The sequence below is a fragment of the Chlorocebus sabaeus genome, chromosome 9, assembly GCF_047675955.1.
Source record: "Chlorocebus sabaeus isolate Y175 chromosome 9, mChlSab1.0.hap1, whole genome shotgun sequence".
NCBI classification, from domain to species: Eukaryota; Metazoa; Chordata; class Mammalia; order Primates; family Cercopithecidae; genus Chlorocebus; species Chlorocebus sabaeus.
Window position 1 is genome coordinate 67054548 of NC_132912.1, and position 19766 is coordinate 67074313.

At 41.3% G+C, this 19766-nt stretch overlaps 1 protein-coding gene across 5 annotated transcripts in view; it reads left to right on the plus strand.

Moving 5' to 3' along the window:
• Positions 1-19766, plus strand: part of CFAP70 (cilia and flagella associated protein 70) — a 107787-nt gene that overhangs the window by 16937 nt on the left and 71084 nt on the right. For 4 of the 5 annotated variants that reach the window (XM_073019060.1, XM_073019059.1, XM_073019057.1 and 1 more), the window contains exons 6-10: positions 2211-2390; positions 6041-6223; positions 13321-13415; positions 17603-17702; positions 19568-19702. In XM_073019060.1, coding sequence (XP_072875161.1) covers positions 2211-2390; positions 6041-6223; positions 13321-13415; positions 17603-17702; positions 19568-19702 — 693 coding nt within the window. The remainder of the gene's footprint in view (positions 1-2210; positions 2391-6040; positions 6224-13320; positions 13416-17602; positions 17703-19567; positions 19703-19766) is intronic. The other variant, XM_073019061.1, reaches the window with a different exon arrangement.

Below are 19766 nucleotides of genomic sequence, written 5' to 3' on the forward strand. Positions count from 1 at the left end.
TCCTGCCTTTTCCATCTTCTAAGTGTCTTTAGGTTTTCTTTTTGGCTTCATTCCTACTCTTTATTGCCTTATTATCTCTCACTTGGATAGTTACAAATAGCCTTGTACCTACCTTTACCTCCCTCCAGTTCAACCTCCCCATGGCTTGCACAATGATTAAAAGTGAATCTGATCTTATCTCTTCCCTTACTTAGTACTATGTAGTTCATGGATTCACCCGCTGCTTACAAGTTAAGGTCCAGATTGCTTAGCAGGCATACAGCATCCTTTATAATGGAAGCCTCCCCCTTCAACCTCATCTCTCATTACTTCTTTCCTTATATTAATACTTCAAGTTCCAGAATCCTGAATTACTTACATATACCTAAATGGAAGATACCATACTGTTCCAATCCCTCTTTACATAGACTGTTTTTGCCCCCTAAGACCAGCCAAGTGCAGTAGTGAGACACGGGAAAGAATAGAACAAAGAATTTGATGTGTAACTGACTGCGAACAGTCAGTTGAAATAACTCACTACCTTTGGACCAGCCCACAAAAACTGTTCTTATCCAGAATGGTTTTTTCTTTCCTTCCTCTGCTAATCCAGGTTGTAAATGCCTATTTATCCTATAAATGTCAACCCAGCCAAATAATTATTCACTCCCTCCTTGGTTTCCTTGACTGCAGCATTTTATACAGATCTCTAGTATAGATTTCGCATAAATCTTGGCACTATGATATGAGTTCTGTGTTGAAAGGAACTATGTCTTCTTTGTCTTTATATCCCTAGTGATGGAGCAGAGTGCCTCGCATTCAATACAGATTCTTTTTTTTTGAGATAGAGTTTTGCTCTTGTTGCCCAGCCTGGAGTGCAATGGTATGATCTCGGCTCACTGCAACCTCCACTTCCTGGGTTCAAGCGATTCTCCTGCCTCAGCCTACCGACCTGGGATTACAGGCACCCATCACTCTGCCCGATTAATTTTTATGTATTTTCTCTTTTAGTAGAGTTGGGGTTTCACCATGTTGGCCAGGCTGGTCTCAAACTCCTGACCTCAGGTAATATGCCTGCCCTGGCCTCCCAAAGTGCTGGGATTACAGGCGAGAGCCTACCTTGCCCAGCCTCAATACATTTAAAACCTACTTTGTATGTATCCTGAGTGAAAATGTCAGAGGTATACACATGTATGTCTATACCTATTTATGTGGAATATATACATATCTATCAGAAAAAAATATTTTCTTATTACAAAGCATTAGATTTAAATTACAAAAATAGGCCGGGTGCGGTGGCTCATGCCTGTAATCCCAGGACTTTGGGAGGCCGAGGTGGGCGAATCACAAGGTCAGGAGTTCAAGACCAGCCTGGCCAATATGTTGAAACCCCGTCTCTACTAAAAATACAAAGATTAGCTGAGCGTGGTGGTGTGCGCCTGTACTCCCAGCTGCTCAGGAGGCTGAGGCAGAAGAATCACCTGAACCCAGCAGGCGGGGTTGCAGTGAGCCGAAATCGTGCCACTGTATTCCAGCCTGGACAACAGAGTGAGACTCTGTTTCAGATTTAATTTAATTTAATTTTAAAATTACAAAAATAATAATAAAATATAGACTAGCAAAAAAGCACCCAATCTCACTTACTCATGTGCAACTTCTGTCGACATTTTTTTTTTTTTTTTGAGATGGAGTTCTACTCTTGTTGACCAGGCTAGAGTGCAATGGCACGATCTCAGCTCACTGCCTCCCTGGGTTCAAGCAATTCTCTTGCCTCAGGCTCCCCAGCAGCTGGGACTACAAGCGTGCACCACCACGCCTGGCTAATTTTGGTATTTTTAGTAGAGATGGGTTTTCACTGTGTTGGCCAGGCTGGTCTTGAACCCCTGATCTCAGGTGATCCACCTGCCTTAGCTCCCAAAGTGCTGGGATTGCAGGAGTGAGCCACCATGCCTGGCCAACATTTCAATAGACTCTTACAATTCCTGTTTTATATGTATTTATATATATACTTTACCTCAAAATGGTAGAGTGGGAAGGGAACAGTTTAGGAATAAGATTCTCTTCTTGGCTCTATCTCCAACTCACGGGACCTAGAGAACATGATTTCAACTTATGGAAATAATTAAGCTTTACCTTCTTATCTTGAACAGTAATATGAGATTCAAATGAGGTAATGCAAAAAAGGAAGATCTCTGGCAATTTTCAAAATGTTGCATGATTTTATTCTTTTACAGCAGTGCAGTCTTGAAGTTAAAGTATTAGTGGCAGAGCCTTTACTGACCACAGCCCAGATCTCAGGGGGCAATCTACTGAAGGTCACGTTGGAGGCTGCTTACTCTGTGCCTGAATCCTTCATTCCAACAGGTCCTGGGCAGAACTACATGGTCGGTCTGCAAGTTCCATCACTTGGAGAGGTAAAGCCCTACTGCCAGATATTTATAGAGATTCAAACATGTCTGTACTCATATGGTCATCTCTTCCTCACCTCTAAGATTTCATTCAAAACATTGTACTGCTAATAGCTGAGATTTATTTTAGGCTTGAAAAATACAGTTTATCTCTATTTTATATACAGATTTTAATGTTTATGATTTACATATTATATATTGTGCATTAAATATAATTTATATAAATGTATGGTAGAAAATATGTAAGACATTTAAAATGGCCAATTTTGGTGTATTTCTGTACAGATTATTTTTGTGTGTACATTTTGCAGATTTTGTGCAATGTGCTTTATTAAACAAAACTTTCTCTTAATTCCAGATTATTTTCTTAGGCCACATTTCCAGGTATAGGAATGATTGGATATGGAGTTTCTTAGGCTCTTGATGGAGATTTCTAAATTGCTTGCTAAAAGGCTTCTATTCAGTTAACTCTTTCACTTGTCTTATTTCCAGGGCTGTGTATGTGAATGACCCACTAAAGTTGTGTAGCAATTCTTCAGTTTGCTGAGGACTTAGGAGGTTCCTGGGATATGGGACTTTCAGTACCACAACTGGGACAATCCTAGGCAAATGAGATGGCTGATCACCCTTCCAGGGAACAACCCACATAGCTATATGAGGCAGATCTGTGCATTGCCCTCTCTCCAACTTTGGGATTGTATTGAAAATTTTTTCTTTGTTTTTGCTAATTTTGATAATTGAAAGTGCCTTTTATTTTTTTTTCTTCTGGAGGTCTTAGTATTTTTCTTACTGATTTTTTACATTCTGGCTGGGGTGTGGTGGCTCACACCTCTAATCCCAGCACTTTGGGAGGCTGAGACAGGTAGATCACCTGTGGTTAGGAGTTCGAGACCAGCCTGGCCAACATGGTGAAACCCTGTCTCTGCTAAAAATACAAAAAATTAGCCGGGTATGGTGGTGGGTGCCTGTAATCCCAGCTACTGGGGAGGCTGAGGCAGGAGAATCACTTAAACCCAGGAGGCAGAGGTTGCAGTGAGCCAAGATCGCGCCAAGATTGCACTCCAGCCTAGGCAACAAGAGTGAAATGCTGTCTCAAAAAAAACAACAAAAAAAATTCATATGTGGAGAAAAATAATGTTTTCTTTCAAGTTTGTCAATTTATAGTTTATCATGTTTATTTCTGGTTTATTATTTATTTTTAATTTGGGTCATTGCTTTGGTATACAAAAGTTTTTTAATAGTTAAATTTTTTTCTTTTAGGTTTCTTGCATCATTTTAAACTTGAAAACGGCTCCTTTATTCTGATATTTGATGAAAGGTTGCCCTTCCAGGTTCTAGATTTTTTTTTTGCTTTGTTTTTGGAGATGGAGATGGAGTCTCGCTCTGTCACCCAGGCTAGAGTGCAGTGGCATGATCTCGGCTCACTCCACCCTCTGCTTTCTGGGTTCAAGCAATTCTCCTGTCTCAGCCTCCTGAGTAGCTGGAACTACAGGTGCCCGCTACCATGCCCAGCTAATTTTTTGTATTTTAGTAGAGACGGGGTTTCACCGTCTTGGCCATGCTGGTCTCGAACTCCTGACCTCAGGTCATCTGCATGCCTCAGCCTCCCAAAGTGCTGGGATTACAGGCATGAGCCACCACGCCCAGGTCCTAGTTTTATGCAGCAGCCTTAGTTCCAGCTTCCTGTCCTGCCTGGGCACAGGGCCATGCTTGCTTCTGTATAGTAGTGTCTGGGTCTGACATTTCCTAGGTTGGCACAGCATCAGCTCATGAGCTTATACCTTGGGTATTGAGTTGCTGCTGCTGCCAGTTCTGGCACTTTTAGACTTTCTTTTCTTTTTTTTTTTTTGAGACGGAATCTCGCTCTGTTGCCCAGGCTGGAGTACAGTGGCACGATCTCGGCTCACTGCAACCTCTGCCTCCTGGGTTCAAGCGATTCTCCTGGCCTCAGCTTCCCGAGTAGCTGGGACTAGAGGCACCCACCACCACACCCAGCTAATTTTTGTATTTTTAGTAGAGATGGGGTTTCACCATATTGGCCAGCCTGGTCTCAAACTCCTGACCTTGTGATCCGCCCGCCTTGGCCTCCCAAAGTGCTGGGATTATAGGCATGAGCCACTGTGCCCAGCCTAGACTATCATTTACTTCTTTTGACCTTGGCTATGTGATAAAATATAACATTTTTTTGTTGTTGCTGTTCTACTTTATCTAGTTTGTTGTGTGTTTGTTGCTGATAAAGGATCTGTTGTACTTTAGTTTGCTACAGTGTTGGAAATAGAACTTTCTTTTAATTTAAGGGCCATTTGGTTTTCTTTTCCAGTAAACTTCTTGTTCCTGTTGTTTGTCTATCTATATGTCTCTCTGTCTATCTATTAATAAGAGACAGGGTCTCACTCCATCACCTAGGCTGGAGTGCAGTGGCACAATCATAGATTACAGTAACCTTGAACTTCTGGACTCAAGCAATCCTCTCACCTCAGCCTCCTACGTAGTTGGGTTTACAGGTGCATGCCATTGCATCTGGCTAATTTTTAATTTTTTTTTTGTAGATGTAGGGGTCTCGCTATGTTGCCTGGGCTGGTTTCGAACTCCTGGCTTCAAGTGATCCTCCTGGCTCTATCTCCCAAAGTGTTGGGATTATAGGCATTAAGCCACCCTTGCCTGGCTGATACCTCATTGTTTTAATGTGCACTTTACTGATTATTAATGAAATGTAGCATGTTTTTATTTAAATGTTGGATGTTCTAATTTCCTCTTCTATAGATTGCCTACTTATATATTTTACCAATTTTCTACTGCAAGTATTCTTTGGATAAATTATAAGACATGAAAATGCCTATATTTTTAGCCCCTTGCCAGATTTTAGTTTGTTTTCTAAAGGATAATTTTAAAACAGGTATAAACACAACTCTCATATAAAATAAATAACACAAAAGTTGGTCCAAGATTTTAGTTAACTTATTAGTGAGGGAATCAGTAAAATGTGACAATGAGTTCAAAGGAGTATATAGGCATCAGGGCCGGGCGCGGTGGCTCACGCCTGTAATCCCAGCACTTTGGGAGGCCGAGGCGGGCGGATCACAAGGTCAGGAGATCGAGACCATGGTGAAACCCCGTCTCTACAAAAAATAGAAAAAATTAGCCGGGCGCGGTGGCAGGCGCCTGTAGTCCCAGCTACTTGGGAGGCTGAGGCAGGAGAATGGCGTGAACCCGGGAGGCGGAGCTTGCAGTGAGCCGAGATTGCGCCACTGCACTCCAGCCTGGGCGACAGAGCTAGACTCCGTCTCAAAAAAAAAAAAAAAAAAAAAAAAAAAAAAAGGAGTATATAGGCATCAGGAATGCTGAAATGAATTTGCCGATAATTCAAAATTTGTCATTAGCTTCAGGGAAATAATCAGTTACATTGCCACTGGACAAACTGTATCTGCATATTTATGAACCAGAATAATTTGCATTATTATCAAATGTCTATAAGTTACAGAGTTGTAAAATAGTGCAAAGACAATGAAAGGCACAGGCTGCTCTCTAGAATCAGATTAATCATAGAGGGGTATGTTTGACAACACTCAGCATTCCATTGAAAAGACTTGATTAATCTTCTTGTCCATTTCAAAGTCCTTTACAAACTTTCCTGACGTATGGTATTATTTCTGTAGAAGGACTATCCCATTTTATTTAAGAATGGAACTCTGAAGCTTGGAGGGGAAAGAGAACCTGTTCCCCGGCCCAAAAAGTGGCCAATTGCCAACATTCTGGCTCCAGGAGCTAATAACATTCCTGATGCATTCATTGTTGGTGGTCCCTATGAAGAAGAAGAAGGAGAACTCAACCATCCTGAGGTGAGAGCCTGATATACGGGTTTTTGTGATAAACTTAGTGTACTGACAGATGATAAAACATTTTGTGAATTACTCTAATTTATATACATTTGTCACCTGTCAAAATAATTACATGCCAAAATAAAACACGTATCTAATTCTGATTCAGCTATCTTCTGACTTCTTAAGTCCAGAAAACAAAATAATTTATATCACATATACTCTTTATTTTATTTTAAATTTATTGACTTATGAATAGGTAATTATCAGTTACTGTCAAAATTAAAAACGAAGATCTATGCAGTGAAAGTGTCCCTCTAGTCATGTCTCTTCCTTCTAATTCCTCCCCATCTCATTACCCTAGTAGCGATGGCAGCAGTAGCCACTCTGGAGCAGCTCCTGCCATGATGCTGGCTGCAGTGGGGGAGTCCTGGCTGGGCCTACACGCTCCATGGAGCTGGCAGGAGCTGGGAACAAGTGGGAGCCCTTCCCTCCCATGTGCAGCTGCAGCTGCCCAGCCACAGCTGCATACCCAGGCATTGCTGCACTCTCGGAATCTGGGAAGCCCTCCTGCCCCCACAGGCTTGGAAGTGCCTGCTCCTGATGCCTGGCCTCTGCTTACTCCTGGTGCCTACTCCAATTTCAGAGCAAAGTTGTGGCTGAGCCCAGTGCTGTCACAACCTGGCCAGGTGTGCATGTACTCAGGGCAGTGCTGACAAACCAACCCTCTGCCATCTTGATCCCCCTCCAGACTTTGGGCACCCATGAGCATGGGAGAAAGTCCAAGGGGCCACTGAGGGCAGCTTGGCATGGGCCTGCAGGCACCCCTCAGCATGAACAGCCAGGGCACTGTGGATGGCAGCAGGAGGCACACAGGCTCCTGGGCGAAAAGGGGCAGGTCCCCAGTGAAACCCCACCTTCAGGCCAGGGACTGCCTTAGGTCCGGGGGCCAGGCTGCTAGTTCCCATGGACCGGGATGAGAACTTACGGTACTTTTCTGGCCCCACCCATGGCCTCCCATGGATCAATCAGCATCCACTTCCTCCCCTCTGAAGCCCATAAAAACCCAGGACTCAACCCGACTCAGGCAAAGGATGGGATGACCTGCCTGTGGAGAGAAGCTACCCACTGTCGGTCTCCTCTCTGCTGAGAGCTGAACACTCGTCAGGACGTCCCGCCTGTGGAGAGGAGCTACCCACTGTGGGTCTCCCCTCTCCTGAGAGCTGGACACTTGTCAGGACTACCTGCCTGCAGAGAGGAGCTACCACTACTCAGTGAGTCTCCTCTGAGTTGTTCTGTTGCTCAGTAAAGCACCGCTTTGCCTTACTCACCCTCCACTTGTCTGTGTACCTCATTCTTCCTGGATGCAAAACAAGAACTCAGGACCTGCAGAATGGTGGGGCTGAAAGAGCTGTAACACAAACAGGGCTGAAACATGTCCCTTGCTCATCACAATGTGGGTGACAAAAAGGGGAGAAGAGAGAAGAGTTGTGGTCCTTTGGGAAGCCCAGACCTAGGCGCTCCCTGAGCCAGGGCTGTGACACCAGGGGCTCTTCAGTTTCTGGTGTCTCCAAGCTTCTGAGCACCACCACATTCCCTGGTGCCAGCTATGGAAGCTGCTTGCAGTATGCCTGGTTCAGCCACAGCCTCACAGGGAGCTGCCACCTATGGTGGTGCCTGGAGCTTCTGGCTCTGCTGCAGCCAGCATGCCTGGCTGTGCACAATGGCCAGACCCCATGATCGCTTACTCACACACCCCTCAATGCTCCATGCCTGGCTCACCCTTGGCAGGCGTGGGATCCTGGCCAGTATGCAAGCCTAGCATAGCCTGCCAGGCCAAGTGGGTGAAACGAGCCTACCAGGCCCAACCAAAATTTGGGCAAAGGTGCCACCAGTCACAGAGGTTTTCTGCTGGAAAAGCAACAGACCAAGGATTCTGTGACAGTCATCACCTTTGTTACAGTTTCTTGTGTTTCCTTCTAGATACTTTCTTATGTATATAAAGGGAAATACGTAAGTCAGAGGAAGACTCAGAGACAGAAGCATTTAGAAAAGTAAAGAAAAGGTTTCCTTGGAAATTGTGAAAGGGAGTCAGACTTCAGGACTGACTCACCAAATAAAAAATCAGTATAGTCATCTTGGCTGGGCGGAGTGGTTGATGCCTGTAATCCTAGCACTTTGGGAGGCCTAGGCAGGTGGATCACTGAGATCAGGAGTTCGAGACTAACCTGGCCAACATGATGAAACCCTGTCTCTACTAAAAATACAAAACTTAGCTGGGCATGTTGGCACACACCTGTAATTCCAGCTGCTTGGGAGGCTGAGGCACAAGAATCACTTGAACTGGGAGGGGGAGGTTGAAGTGAGCCAGGATTGTGCCACCTCACTCCAGCCTGGGTGTCAGAGCGAGACTCTGTCTCAAAAACAAAACAAACGAAAAAGTATAGTGATTCCTTGGTATACTTGGGGGATTGTTGCCAGGACCCCTGCAAATAGCAAAATTCGTGCATACTCAAGTCCTTCAGTCAGCCCTGTAGTAACTATGTATAGGAAAAGTTGGCCCTCCATATATGTGGGTTTTCATCCCGCAAATACTGTATTTTAATCCATGTTTGGTTTAAAAAAGATCCACGTGGCCCGATGTGGTGGCTCATGCCTGTAATGCTAGCACTTTGGGAGGCCAAGGCGGGTGGATCACAAGGTTAGGAGTTCGAGACCAGCCTGGACAATATGGTGAAACCCCATCTCTACTAAAAATACAAGAATTGACTAGGTGTAGTGGCATACAGCTGTAATCTCAGCTACTTGGGAGGTTGAGGTAGGAGAACCACTTGAACCCGGGAGGTAGAGGTTGCAGTGAGCCAAGATCGTGCCATTGCACTCCAGCCTGGGCAACAGAGTGAGACTCTGTCTAAAAAAAAAAAAAATTCACATATGAGCCAGGTGCAGTGGCTGTAATCCCAGCACTTTGTGAGGCCAAGGCGGGCTGATCACTTGAGTCCGGGAGTTTGAGACCAGCCCAGCCAACATGGTGAAACCCCGTCTTTACTAAAAACACAGAAATTAGCCGGTATAGTGGTGTGCTCCTGAATCCCAGCTCCTCAGGAAGCTGAGGCATGAGAATCGCTTGAACCCGGGAGGCAGAGGCTGCAGTGAGCCGAGATCGTACCACTGCACTCCAGCCTGGGCAACAAAGCAAGGTTCTGTCTCAAAAAAAAAAAATTCCGCATATATATAAGTGGGCAATTCAAATTGTGTTGTTCAAGGTCAAATGTTTTTATAAGAAAGCAACACAAAATTACCAACATTACCCCATTTACATTAGTCTATTCATGATGGCAAAACTGCAGGTTTCTTCACTTGATTCTCAGATATACAAAGGTTATAAAATATCTTCAGACATCAGCATAATAAACATCAGGGATAAAAGTTCTTTTCTTTTTTTGTTTTTTTGAGATGGAGTTTCCTTCCTGTTGCCCAGGTTGGAGTGCAATGGCGTGATCTCGGTTCACTGCAACCTTTGCCTCCTGGGTTCAAGCGATTCTTCTACCTCAGCCTCCCAAGCAGCTGGGATTACAGGCACCTGCCACCACACCTGGCTAATTTTTGTATTTTTAGTGGAGATGGGGTATCACCATGTTTGGCCAGACTGTCTTGAACTCCTGACCTCAGGTGATCCGCCTGCCTCGGCCTCCCAAAGTGCTGGGATTACAGGTGTGAACCACTGTGCCCGGCCGATAAAAGTTCTTATCTTTAGAAGTCCAGATTTTCAGGAAGTATTCAAAGTCTTGTTATTTTCAGAACTAGAATCTGTTGGGAAGACACTGCTATTTTTCCTTTATCTCAAGGTATTATTGTTTGTTTGTTTGTTTGTTTGTTTGTGACAGAGTCTCACTCTGTCGCCCAGGCTGGAGTGCAGTGGCGCTATCTCAGCTCACTGCAACCTCTGCCTCTTGGGTTCAAGCTATTCTCGTGCCTCAGCCACCTGAGTAGCTGGGATTACAGGCACACGCCACTATGCCCTGCTGATTTCTGTATTTTTTTTTTTTTTATTATTATACTTTGAGTTCTAGGGTACATGTGCATAACGTGCAGGTTTGTTACATATGTATACTTGTGTCATGTTGGTGTGCTGCAGCCATCAACTCATCAGCACCCATCAACTCGTCATTTACATCAGGTATAACTCCCAGTGCAATCCCTCCCCCCTCCCCGCTCCCCATGATAGGCCCCGGTGTGTGATGTTCCCCTTCCCAAGTCCAAGTGATCTCATTGTTCAGTTCCCACCTATGAGTGAGAACATGCGGTGTTTGGTTTTCTGTTCTTGTGATAGTTTGCTAAGAATGATGGTTTCCAGCTGCATCCATGTCCCTACAAAGGACACAAACTCATCCTTTTTTATGGCTGCATAGTATTCCATGGTGTATATGTGCCACATTTTCTTAATCCAGTCTGTCACTGATGGACATTTGGGTTGATTCCAAGTCTTTGCTATTGTGAATAGTGCCGCAATAAACCTACGTGTGCGTGTGTCTTTATAGCAGCATGATTTATAATCCTTTGGGTATATACCCAGTAATGGGATGGCTGGGTCATATGGTACATCTAGTTCTAGATCCTTGAGGAATCACCATACTGTTTTCCATAATGGTTGAACTAGTTTACCATCCCACCAACAGTGTAAAAGTGTTCCTATTTCTCCACATCCTCTCCAGCACCTGTTGTTTCCTGACTTTTTAATGATCACCATTCTAACTGGTGTGAGATGGTATCTCATTGTGGTTTTGATTTGCATTTCTCTGATGGCCAGTGATGATGAGCATTTTTTCATGTGTCTGTTGGCTGTATGAATGTCTTCTTTTGAGAAATGTCTGTTCATATCCTTTGCCCACTTTTCGATGGGGTTGTTTGTTTTTTTCTTGTAAATTTGTTTGAGTTCTTTGTAGGTTCTGGATATTAGCCCTTTGTCAGATGAGTAGATTGCAAAAATTTTCTCCCATTCTGTAGGTTGCCTGTTCACTCTGATGGTAGTTTCTTTTGCTGTGCAGAAGCTCTTTAGTTTAATGAGATCCCATTTGTCAATTTTTGCTTTTGCTGCCGTTGCTTTTGGTGTTTTAGACATGAAGTCTTTGCCCATGCCTATGTCCTGAATGGTACTACCTAGGTTTTCCTCTAGGATTTTTATGGTATTAGGTCTAACATTTAAGTCTCTAATCCATCTTGAATTAATTTTCGTATAAGGAGTAAGGAAAGGATCCAGTTTCAGCTTTCTACTTATGGCTAGCCAATTTTCCCAGCACCATTTATTAACTAGGGAATCCTTTCCCCATTTCTTGTTTCTCTCAGGTTTGTCAAAGATCAGATGGCTGTAGATGTGTGATATTATTTCTGAGGACTCTGTTCTGTTCCATTGGTCTATATCTCTGTTTTGGTACCAGTACCATGCTGTTTTGGTTACTGTAGCCTTGTAGTATAGTTTGAAGTCAGGTAGCGTGATGCCTCCAGCTTTGTTCTTTTGACTTAGGATTGTCTTGGAGATGCAGGGTCTTTTTTAGCTCGCCATTGCCACAGGAGCCCCTCACGTCACGCACAGCGTGTTATGAAGTGCGATTTCTGTATTTTTATTAGAGACAGGGCTTCACCATATTGGCCAGGCTGGTCTCAAACTCCTGACCTCAAGTGATCTGCCCACCTCCAACTCCCAAAGTGCTGGGATTACAGGCGCAAGCCACTGCGCCCTGCCGGTTTTTCATTTTTTAAAACTGAGTTGTGTTTAATCATATATATATATGCATACACTAATACATACATATATTCTTTCCCTATCATTTTTATTACACAAATGTAAAGAGTACATACTTAAACACACTATATGCACTTTCTTTGTGTTACTTTGTTGTGTATATTTGAGATTTTTCCACATTACATAAAAAGCAGTCTCACTCTTTTTCTTTATTTGTACTTGCTATATAATGTGACATTGTATGGACATACTTTAATATACTTATTAATTATATAAATTACCACAAATTTGTCAAGGGCATAGAAAATAGTATAACACACTTGCAGATGTTTCTTGAATGAGCTGATAATCAACTGATGGAAACATTTAATAAAATAATTTGTAAAATAAGGATAGTTGAATTATTTTTCATTGTCTGACTCTAAATATATAAAATAGTAGAGATGAGGCTAGGAATATTGGAAAAACACTGCGCAGTATCTTTTCTCACCATTGTGATTAGTGAAAATTCATACTTTTCTTAGATTTCTATTTGAATTTAGATCAGACATTTTATTTTAGACATTCAGATTATATTTTATGTTTTAGATTAGATTGTTAATTCTCAATCCTGGCTGCACATTACAGTCACCAGGAAAGCACTGAAAACAATGACAATGGCCAAGCCTTAACCCAGGTAAACTATGTAAGAATTTACTTTTAAAATAGTACCAATGCCAGGTGTTTTTTGCTTTTTTGGTTTTTTATTTTTTTGAGACAGGGTCTCACTCTGTTACCCAGGCTGGAATGCAATGGTGTGATTATTGAGGCTTATTGTAGCCTCAACCTCCTAGGCTCAAGCAATTCTCCTGCCTCAGTCTCGTGAGTAGCTGGGACCACAGACTCATGCCACCACACTCGGCTAATTTTTAAATTTTTTTAGAGATGGAGGTCTCACTTTGTAGCCCAGCCTGGTCTTAAACTCCTGGCCTCAAGCAGTACTCCTGCCTTGGCCTCCTAAAGTGTTGGGATTACAGGTGTGAGCTACTGCACCGGGTCCAGGTGTTATTAAAAAAAAAAAAAAATTCCAGATGATTTTAATGTACATCTAGAGTTGAGAATCATTGATTGGGGTTATGTTAGTCAGTATTTGGATCTTAGTACCGGATCAATGTAACTATTATATATGTAATTTATCTTATATACTTTATTAATAAAGTACTCATAATTTTAAGATGGTGGTAGTAGTTGCAATAGTAGTCATACTTATAGTAGTAATAGTAGTCGTAAGAAAAGTATTGTGAACAAATCCATTAAAAGAATGCCCTATAGATGGAGCAGAATGAAATCATGGCACAGATACAGAGAACAGAAGTCTTTATCTTATATTTTACAGGACAGTGAATTTAGGAATCAAGCAGAGTGCATAAAGAAAAGGATTATTTGGGACTTGGAAAGTCGCTGTTACCTTGATCCTTCTGCAGTGGTCAGGTAAGAAGAGGAAGGAAATATGTCTAATCCACAAAGGCTGGTAGGTGGGAAGAAATGTTACTTTTGTTAGTTTTATTTATATTTGAGTTAAGGTGATTTTAGATTGAGACTTTCATTTATCACATCTATATATTAGAGTGACGTTGTGTTCATCTGCTAATAACAGAAACAGCTAATAATGTGGTTTAACCAAGGTGAATGCTTATTCCTCTTTTGTATAAAAGAAGTCTGAGCTGGGCCTGGTGGCTCATGCCTATAATGCCAGCACTTTGGGAGACAGGATGATCTCTTAAAGCCAAGAGTTCAAGACCAGCCTGGGCAACAAAGTAAGACCCTGGCTCACACACACACAAACACACACACACACGCACACACACACGCACACAAAATTAGTTTGGTGCAGATACACACCTGTAGTCTTACTACTTGTGAGGCTGAGGTGATAGGATTGCTTGAGCCCAGGAGGTTGAGGCTGCAGTGAGCTGTGATTGAGTCACTGCACTCCAGCCTGGGCAATGGAGTGACACCTTGTCTCTTAAAAAAAAAGTCGACTGGGTGCAATGGCTCACACCTGCAATCCCAGCACTTTGAAAGTCCAAGGCGGGCGGATCATGAGGTCAAGAGATTGAGAGCATCCTGGCCAACATGGTGAAACCCTGTCTCTACTAAAAATAGAAAAATTAGCTGGGCATAAATTAGCTGGGCATAAATTAGCTGGGCATGGTGGTGCTCGCCTGTAGTCCCAGCTACTCGAGAGGCTGAGGCAGGAGAATCGCTTGAACCCAGGAGGCGGAGGTTATAGTGAGCCGAGATCACGCCACTGCACTCCAGCCTGGTGACAGAGCAAGACTCCATCTCAAAAAAAAAAAAAAAGAAAGTCCAGAATTGGTATGTATGATGATTACACAGTGTTATTAGATATCCAGGCTCCATCTTTCCTTTTGCTCTAGCTTCTTTACTACGTGACTTCCATCCACAAGGTTGTGTCATGGTGCAAAGGTGGCTGCTGGAGCTCCAGCTTGCACACTCACATTTCTGGCAGAAATTTGGAAGAGGAGAATGGTTATGGATAAAAAAGGACACATGCTGGCTGTCTTAACCCCTCTTGTGGAACCTTCCTGGAATCTGGCAACTTCTGTTTATGTCTCATTAGCCAACCTTTAGATGCAAGAAGGCTAGACAATAAAATGTTTTAGTTGAACACATTGTCACCCAGGCTAAATCAAGATTTAATTAGTAAAGAACAGGTACACATATTGTGTAGGTAACTATCAGTCTTTGTCACAATGACCTGGTCTTTAGAGATGACAATTGAGGGATTACCAATATATATACAATCTGAATGAACAACTCTGACTTAAAAAAAAAAATGAATATCTGATTTTTTAGGACAGCTTAAGATTTATAGAAAAATCGAGCAGAAAAATTGAGCAGATGTTTTAGAGAGTTTTTATATACCCCTGGTCCCCCACTTGGTCATGGTGTATAACTCTTTTTACACATTGTTAGATTTGATTTGCTAATATTTTATTGAGGATACATTGTTGTCATTATTCCTTTGAACAAATAGTTATCAGATCAATTAAGAATAAAAAAAACAAATTTATTTTACCTTCATTTATGACATTTCCTGATGCGCTTTCTTATGTTGATACAAGTTTTTTGACCCATGTCATTTTCCCTTTCTCTAAAAACTTTTAACATTTCTTGTAAGGCAGGTCTACTGGCCAGAAACTCCTCTCATTTTTGTTTGTTCGAGAAAGGGTTTATTTCTCCTTCACATTTGAAGGATAATTTTAGTAGGTACAGAATTCTAAGTTGGTGGGTTTTTCTTTCACAACTTTAAATATTTTGCCCTACTCTCTTCTTGCTTGCATGGTTTCTGAAGAGAAGTCCAATGTATTTCTAACCCTTGTTCTTCCATAGGTAGTGTTTTTTCCTCTGGTTTTTTTTTCAAGATTTTCTTTTTTGCAGTTTGAAAATGATATGCCTAGATATAGTTGTTTGTTTGTTTTTGTCCTTACTCTGCTTGGTGTTCTCTGAGATTCCTGGATCTGTGGTTTGGTGTCTGTCAGCTAATTTTGGAAAATTCTTAGCTATTATTACTGCAAATATTTCTTCTGCTCTTTTCTTTCTTCTTCCGTTATGCCTAATTACACCTTTTTAAATTGTTCCACAAGTCTTGGATATTCTGTTATGATTTTTTGTTTTCATTTTTTTTCCTTTGCATTTCAGTTTGGGGAGTTTCTATTCACATATACTCACGTTCACTGATTTTATTTTCCTTAGCCATGTCCAGTCAACTGAGAAGCCCATCAAATGAATTATTCATTTTTGTTTGTGTTTTTGATATCTAGCATTTCCTTTTGATTCTTTCTTAGAGTTTCCATCTCTGCTTACATTACCCATCTGTTCTTGCATGTTGCCTACTTTTTCCTTAAGAGTCTTTAATATAATTATAGTTACTTTAAATTTCCTATCTGATAATTCCAAAATCTATGTCATATCTTAGTCTAGGTCTTATAGTAGCTTTATCTATTTGGACTATATTTTTTCTTGCCTTTTAGCATTCTTTATAGCCTTTTAATTTGGAAGCTAGCCATTATATATTGGGTAATAGGAATTGAGGTAACTAGTATTTTTAGTGTGAGGTTTTATGTTAATCTGGTTAGGAGCTGGGTTGTGTTTCTTGTTTGCTATAGTTGTAAGTGCCAGAGGCTTCAGTTTCCTTTTCCCCCCGACCTCCCCTGTTGTCTTTGGATTTGCCCAAGAACTTCTCTAATAGAGTGGTGTGTAGCCCTCTCAGTTGTAATTCATTGTTATTATATTGAAACTCTGTTGATGTAGTGGCAAATTGTTGGGGAGAAGTATTCTATTACCTGTGATGAAGTCTCAGTAAATAGGTTTGGGTCCCTGGGCTGTGACTTTCAGAAGTGTTTCATAATTTTTTTTCCTCCTATCCCTGTGGAAGCTAGACAGGTTGGAGTTGTCTAAATGCCCTTCCCTGAGATCAGATAAGGATCTGATAAAGTAGTTTCCCTTAAAGGTCAACCCTTTGATAGGGAGAATGCTGCGGCCATATTTCAAAATGGTTACTTTTCTTCTCTCCCTGCCTGAAATATGAGGGTATTTTTCTTCCATCTTCACTGTGAGAACTTGGTGGGGCTCCTGGATTTAAAACTTATGTAAGTATGGGGACCCTTAACAGTGGGCCCCGTGGAGTTTTTCACTCCCAGCTAGTCTACATTCAGTCTCCAACAATTTGTCAAAATTACCATTAAACTATTTCTACCGGTTGCTGGCACCACTGGCTTCTGTTGTCTTTAAGCTGACTGCAGCTGTGATCCTCTGTATTTTCCTGTCTTTCTCAATTTCAGGATGGCAGTTTTTGCCTTGTGACCTCAATTCTATGTTGGATCTAAGAAATGTTATTTATTTCAATTTGGTCAACATTTTTCTTGTTGCAAGGACTGGTGGGATTACTTCAAAACTGTGTTGGAGCTGAAACTGGATACTATTTTCACAGTAGAAATAACCAATTTTATACCATTTGTAAACTTGTCTGATTATTTCTTTAGAATAAATCACTACAAGTAGAATTTATAGTGAATGACTATGGATTTTTGAAGGTTTTTGATTCATATTGCTAAATTGCTCTAAAAGTGTTCAATTTGCCTCACTAGAAGTTGAGCAGAATTATTTTTGGAATGTTATAGGTTTGGGAAAGTTTTAAAAACCACCAACCCAGTAAGAAATTTTTATGTATTTTATTTAAATTTTTTTTGAGATAGGGTCTCACTGTGGCCCAGGTGAGAGTGCAGTAGCGCCATCACGGCTCACTGTAGCCTTGACCTGCTGGGCTGAAGCCATCCTCCCACCTCAGCCTCCTCAAGTAGCTGGAACCACAGGTATTCACTGCCATGCCCAGCTAATTTTTTGTATTTTTCATAGAGATGGAATTTTGCCATGTTGCTCAGACCATCTTGAACACCTGGGCTCAAGCCATCTGCCTGCCTTGGTCTCTCAAAGTGCTGGCATTTACAGGCATGAGCCACTGAGCCCAGCCTCGCTATTTTTATATATGTATACTCTATATTACCTAATAAAAGAGAATATTTCCCTTTAACCTAAATTATACTGACTTTATTTTTACATATAATGCTAATGGACTGATTCTTGATTTGCAGTTTTCAGAAGCGAATTGCCGATTGCCGGCTTTGGCCTGTAGAGATCACAAGAGTTCCTCTGGTCACTGTACCCAAAGGGAAAGCTGGCAAAACTGAAAAGGTAAATATGCCCCCTCAAAACTATTTGTATAAGAAATGTGGAATCAGACCCGACCTGTTATTCTGCTTCAATTCTGATACCAAAAGAAAATGTGAATTAATATAGCTGTTCTCCCAAGGGTGACTAGCTCATCCTGATTTGCCCTGAACTTCACTTGTTTTAGCACTGGAAGTCTCATGTCCCAGGAAACTCCTCTGTCCTGGGAAAAACCAGGATTATTGGCCACCCTAGTTCCCCGTTGTTCACTAAAAACTCTCTAGGCTTTATTACCAGATATCCTATTTCTCTTTAGCCCTTCACAATAGTTTTACCATAGATTAAACTTGCCTACTTAAAATGTTTTAGCCTGCTAATTAGTGTAATAGGAATCTTAGATATACTACTATTTTTAAAAGGCTTAGCTTTGATGAGCCTAGTACATGTTATCTATTGTTTTACCTGTGCATGTCTGGTCTCTTCTGCTTGTTCATAAACTCCCTGAGAGTAGGGGTCATGTAGTAGGCTGATGTGCATCCTCCATGGTACCTAGCATGATGTATGGCAAATAGCAGACATTTAATAAGTATCTAAATTGTTTGGCTGACTTTAAACATAGGCTTTTCACATAATAAAAATACTATCACTATGTAACCATTTCTCCCTTTGTTGTATATAAGTATTGGCAAACTTTCCTGAGATTTCTAAACTATCTGTTATCACATGAACATAGGACTTTTTTTTAATTTTTTTGAGATGGAGTCTCACTCTGTCGCCTAGGCTGGAGTGCAGTGGTGCAATCTCGGCTCACTGTAACCTCTGCCTCCTGGGTTCAAGTGATTCTCCTGCTTCAGCCTCCTGAGTAGCTGCGAATACAGGCACACACCACCATGCCCGGCTAATTTTTGTATTTTTAGCAGAGACGGAGCTTCACCATGTTGGTCAGGCTGGTCTCGAATTCCTGACCTCATGATCCACCTGCCTCAGTCTCGCAAAGTGCTGGGATTACAGGCGTGAGCCACTGCGCCCAGCCGAGCATAAGACTTTTTAATCTAGTTGCCAATTATTATTATAATAGGTGAAATCAAAGAGGTACTTTTATGCTTGGAATTTATTTTCTTTTACAAAATTGATTTTTTTCCCTATAAAAATTTTCTGTGGCAAACCGTACAACCATTAAAAAACGCTGTTAAAATATATTTATTAACATGTTCTTCATCTTTGCAATGAAAGTTTAGATGAAATCAAGTATGGCAAATACATGACAGGAGACTGTCATTCATCCGCCTTCATCCATGGTGGATAATGCTGATCAATCAAAGCACTCTTTCCGTTTGAACCAAGATAAATGCAGATAATTTTTCTCAACCAACTATGCTAAAACACCTCCACCAATTAATGAGAATTTAGATATAAGTTAAAGCCTATTTGTCATCACTGGTCCAGATAATTTGTAAGGTCCCTTTTATTTGTATGAGTCTGTGAACTAAAGCTAAAAGCCATAGCTTCTGATTCCTTTTAAGTTTTTTGTTATTGTTATTGTTGTTGTTTTTTATAAAGCTTCACTTTCTCCTAGGAAGCCACATGGTGAAATTGACTTTTTGGTTGAATATATATATTGTCAATTAATTTAAGTTTGTATTGATTCAACTACTGCCTTTACTATTAACACTGTTTATATGCATTTTCTCAGTGATCATGGTATTATTGAACCCATTTTGATGATAAAGAAGGCCCAAAATGTCTTATGTAACTGATCCAAAGTCATGTAACTGGCTAAGTAGTAGAGTTAGTTTCTAAAACCAGGCCTTTGAACTGCTGAGTCAGAGCTCCATACCTTATATTATATTGCTTATAGCACTAATAACTCTCTGGTTTTATTCCTTTAGACTGATGAAGAAGGTCAGCTTTCGTTTCATGGTGTGGCTTATGTTAATATGGTCCCATTGTTGTATCCAGGTGTGAAGAGAATTCGGGGAGCTTTTCATGTTTACCCTTACCTGGACAGTGTAGTCCATGAAAAGGTAAGAAAAAATTGCATAAACAGCATCATGGTAATTTATCCTTTATATATCTGTTTACTTACAT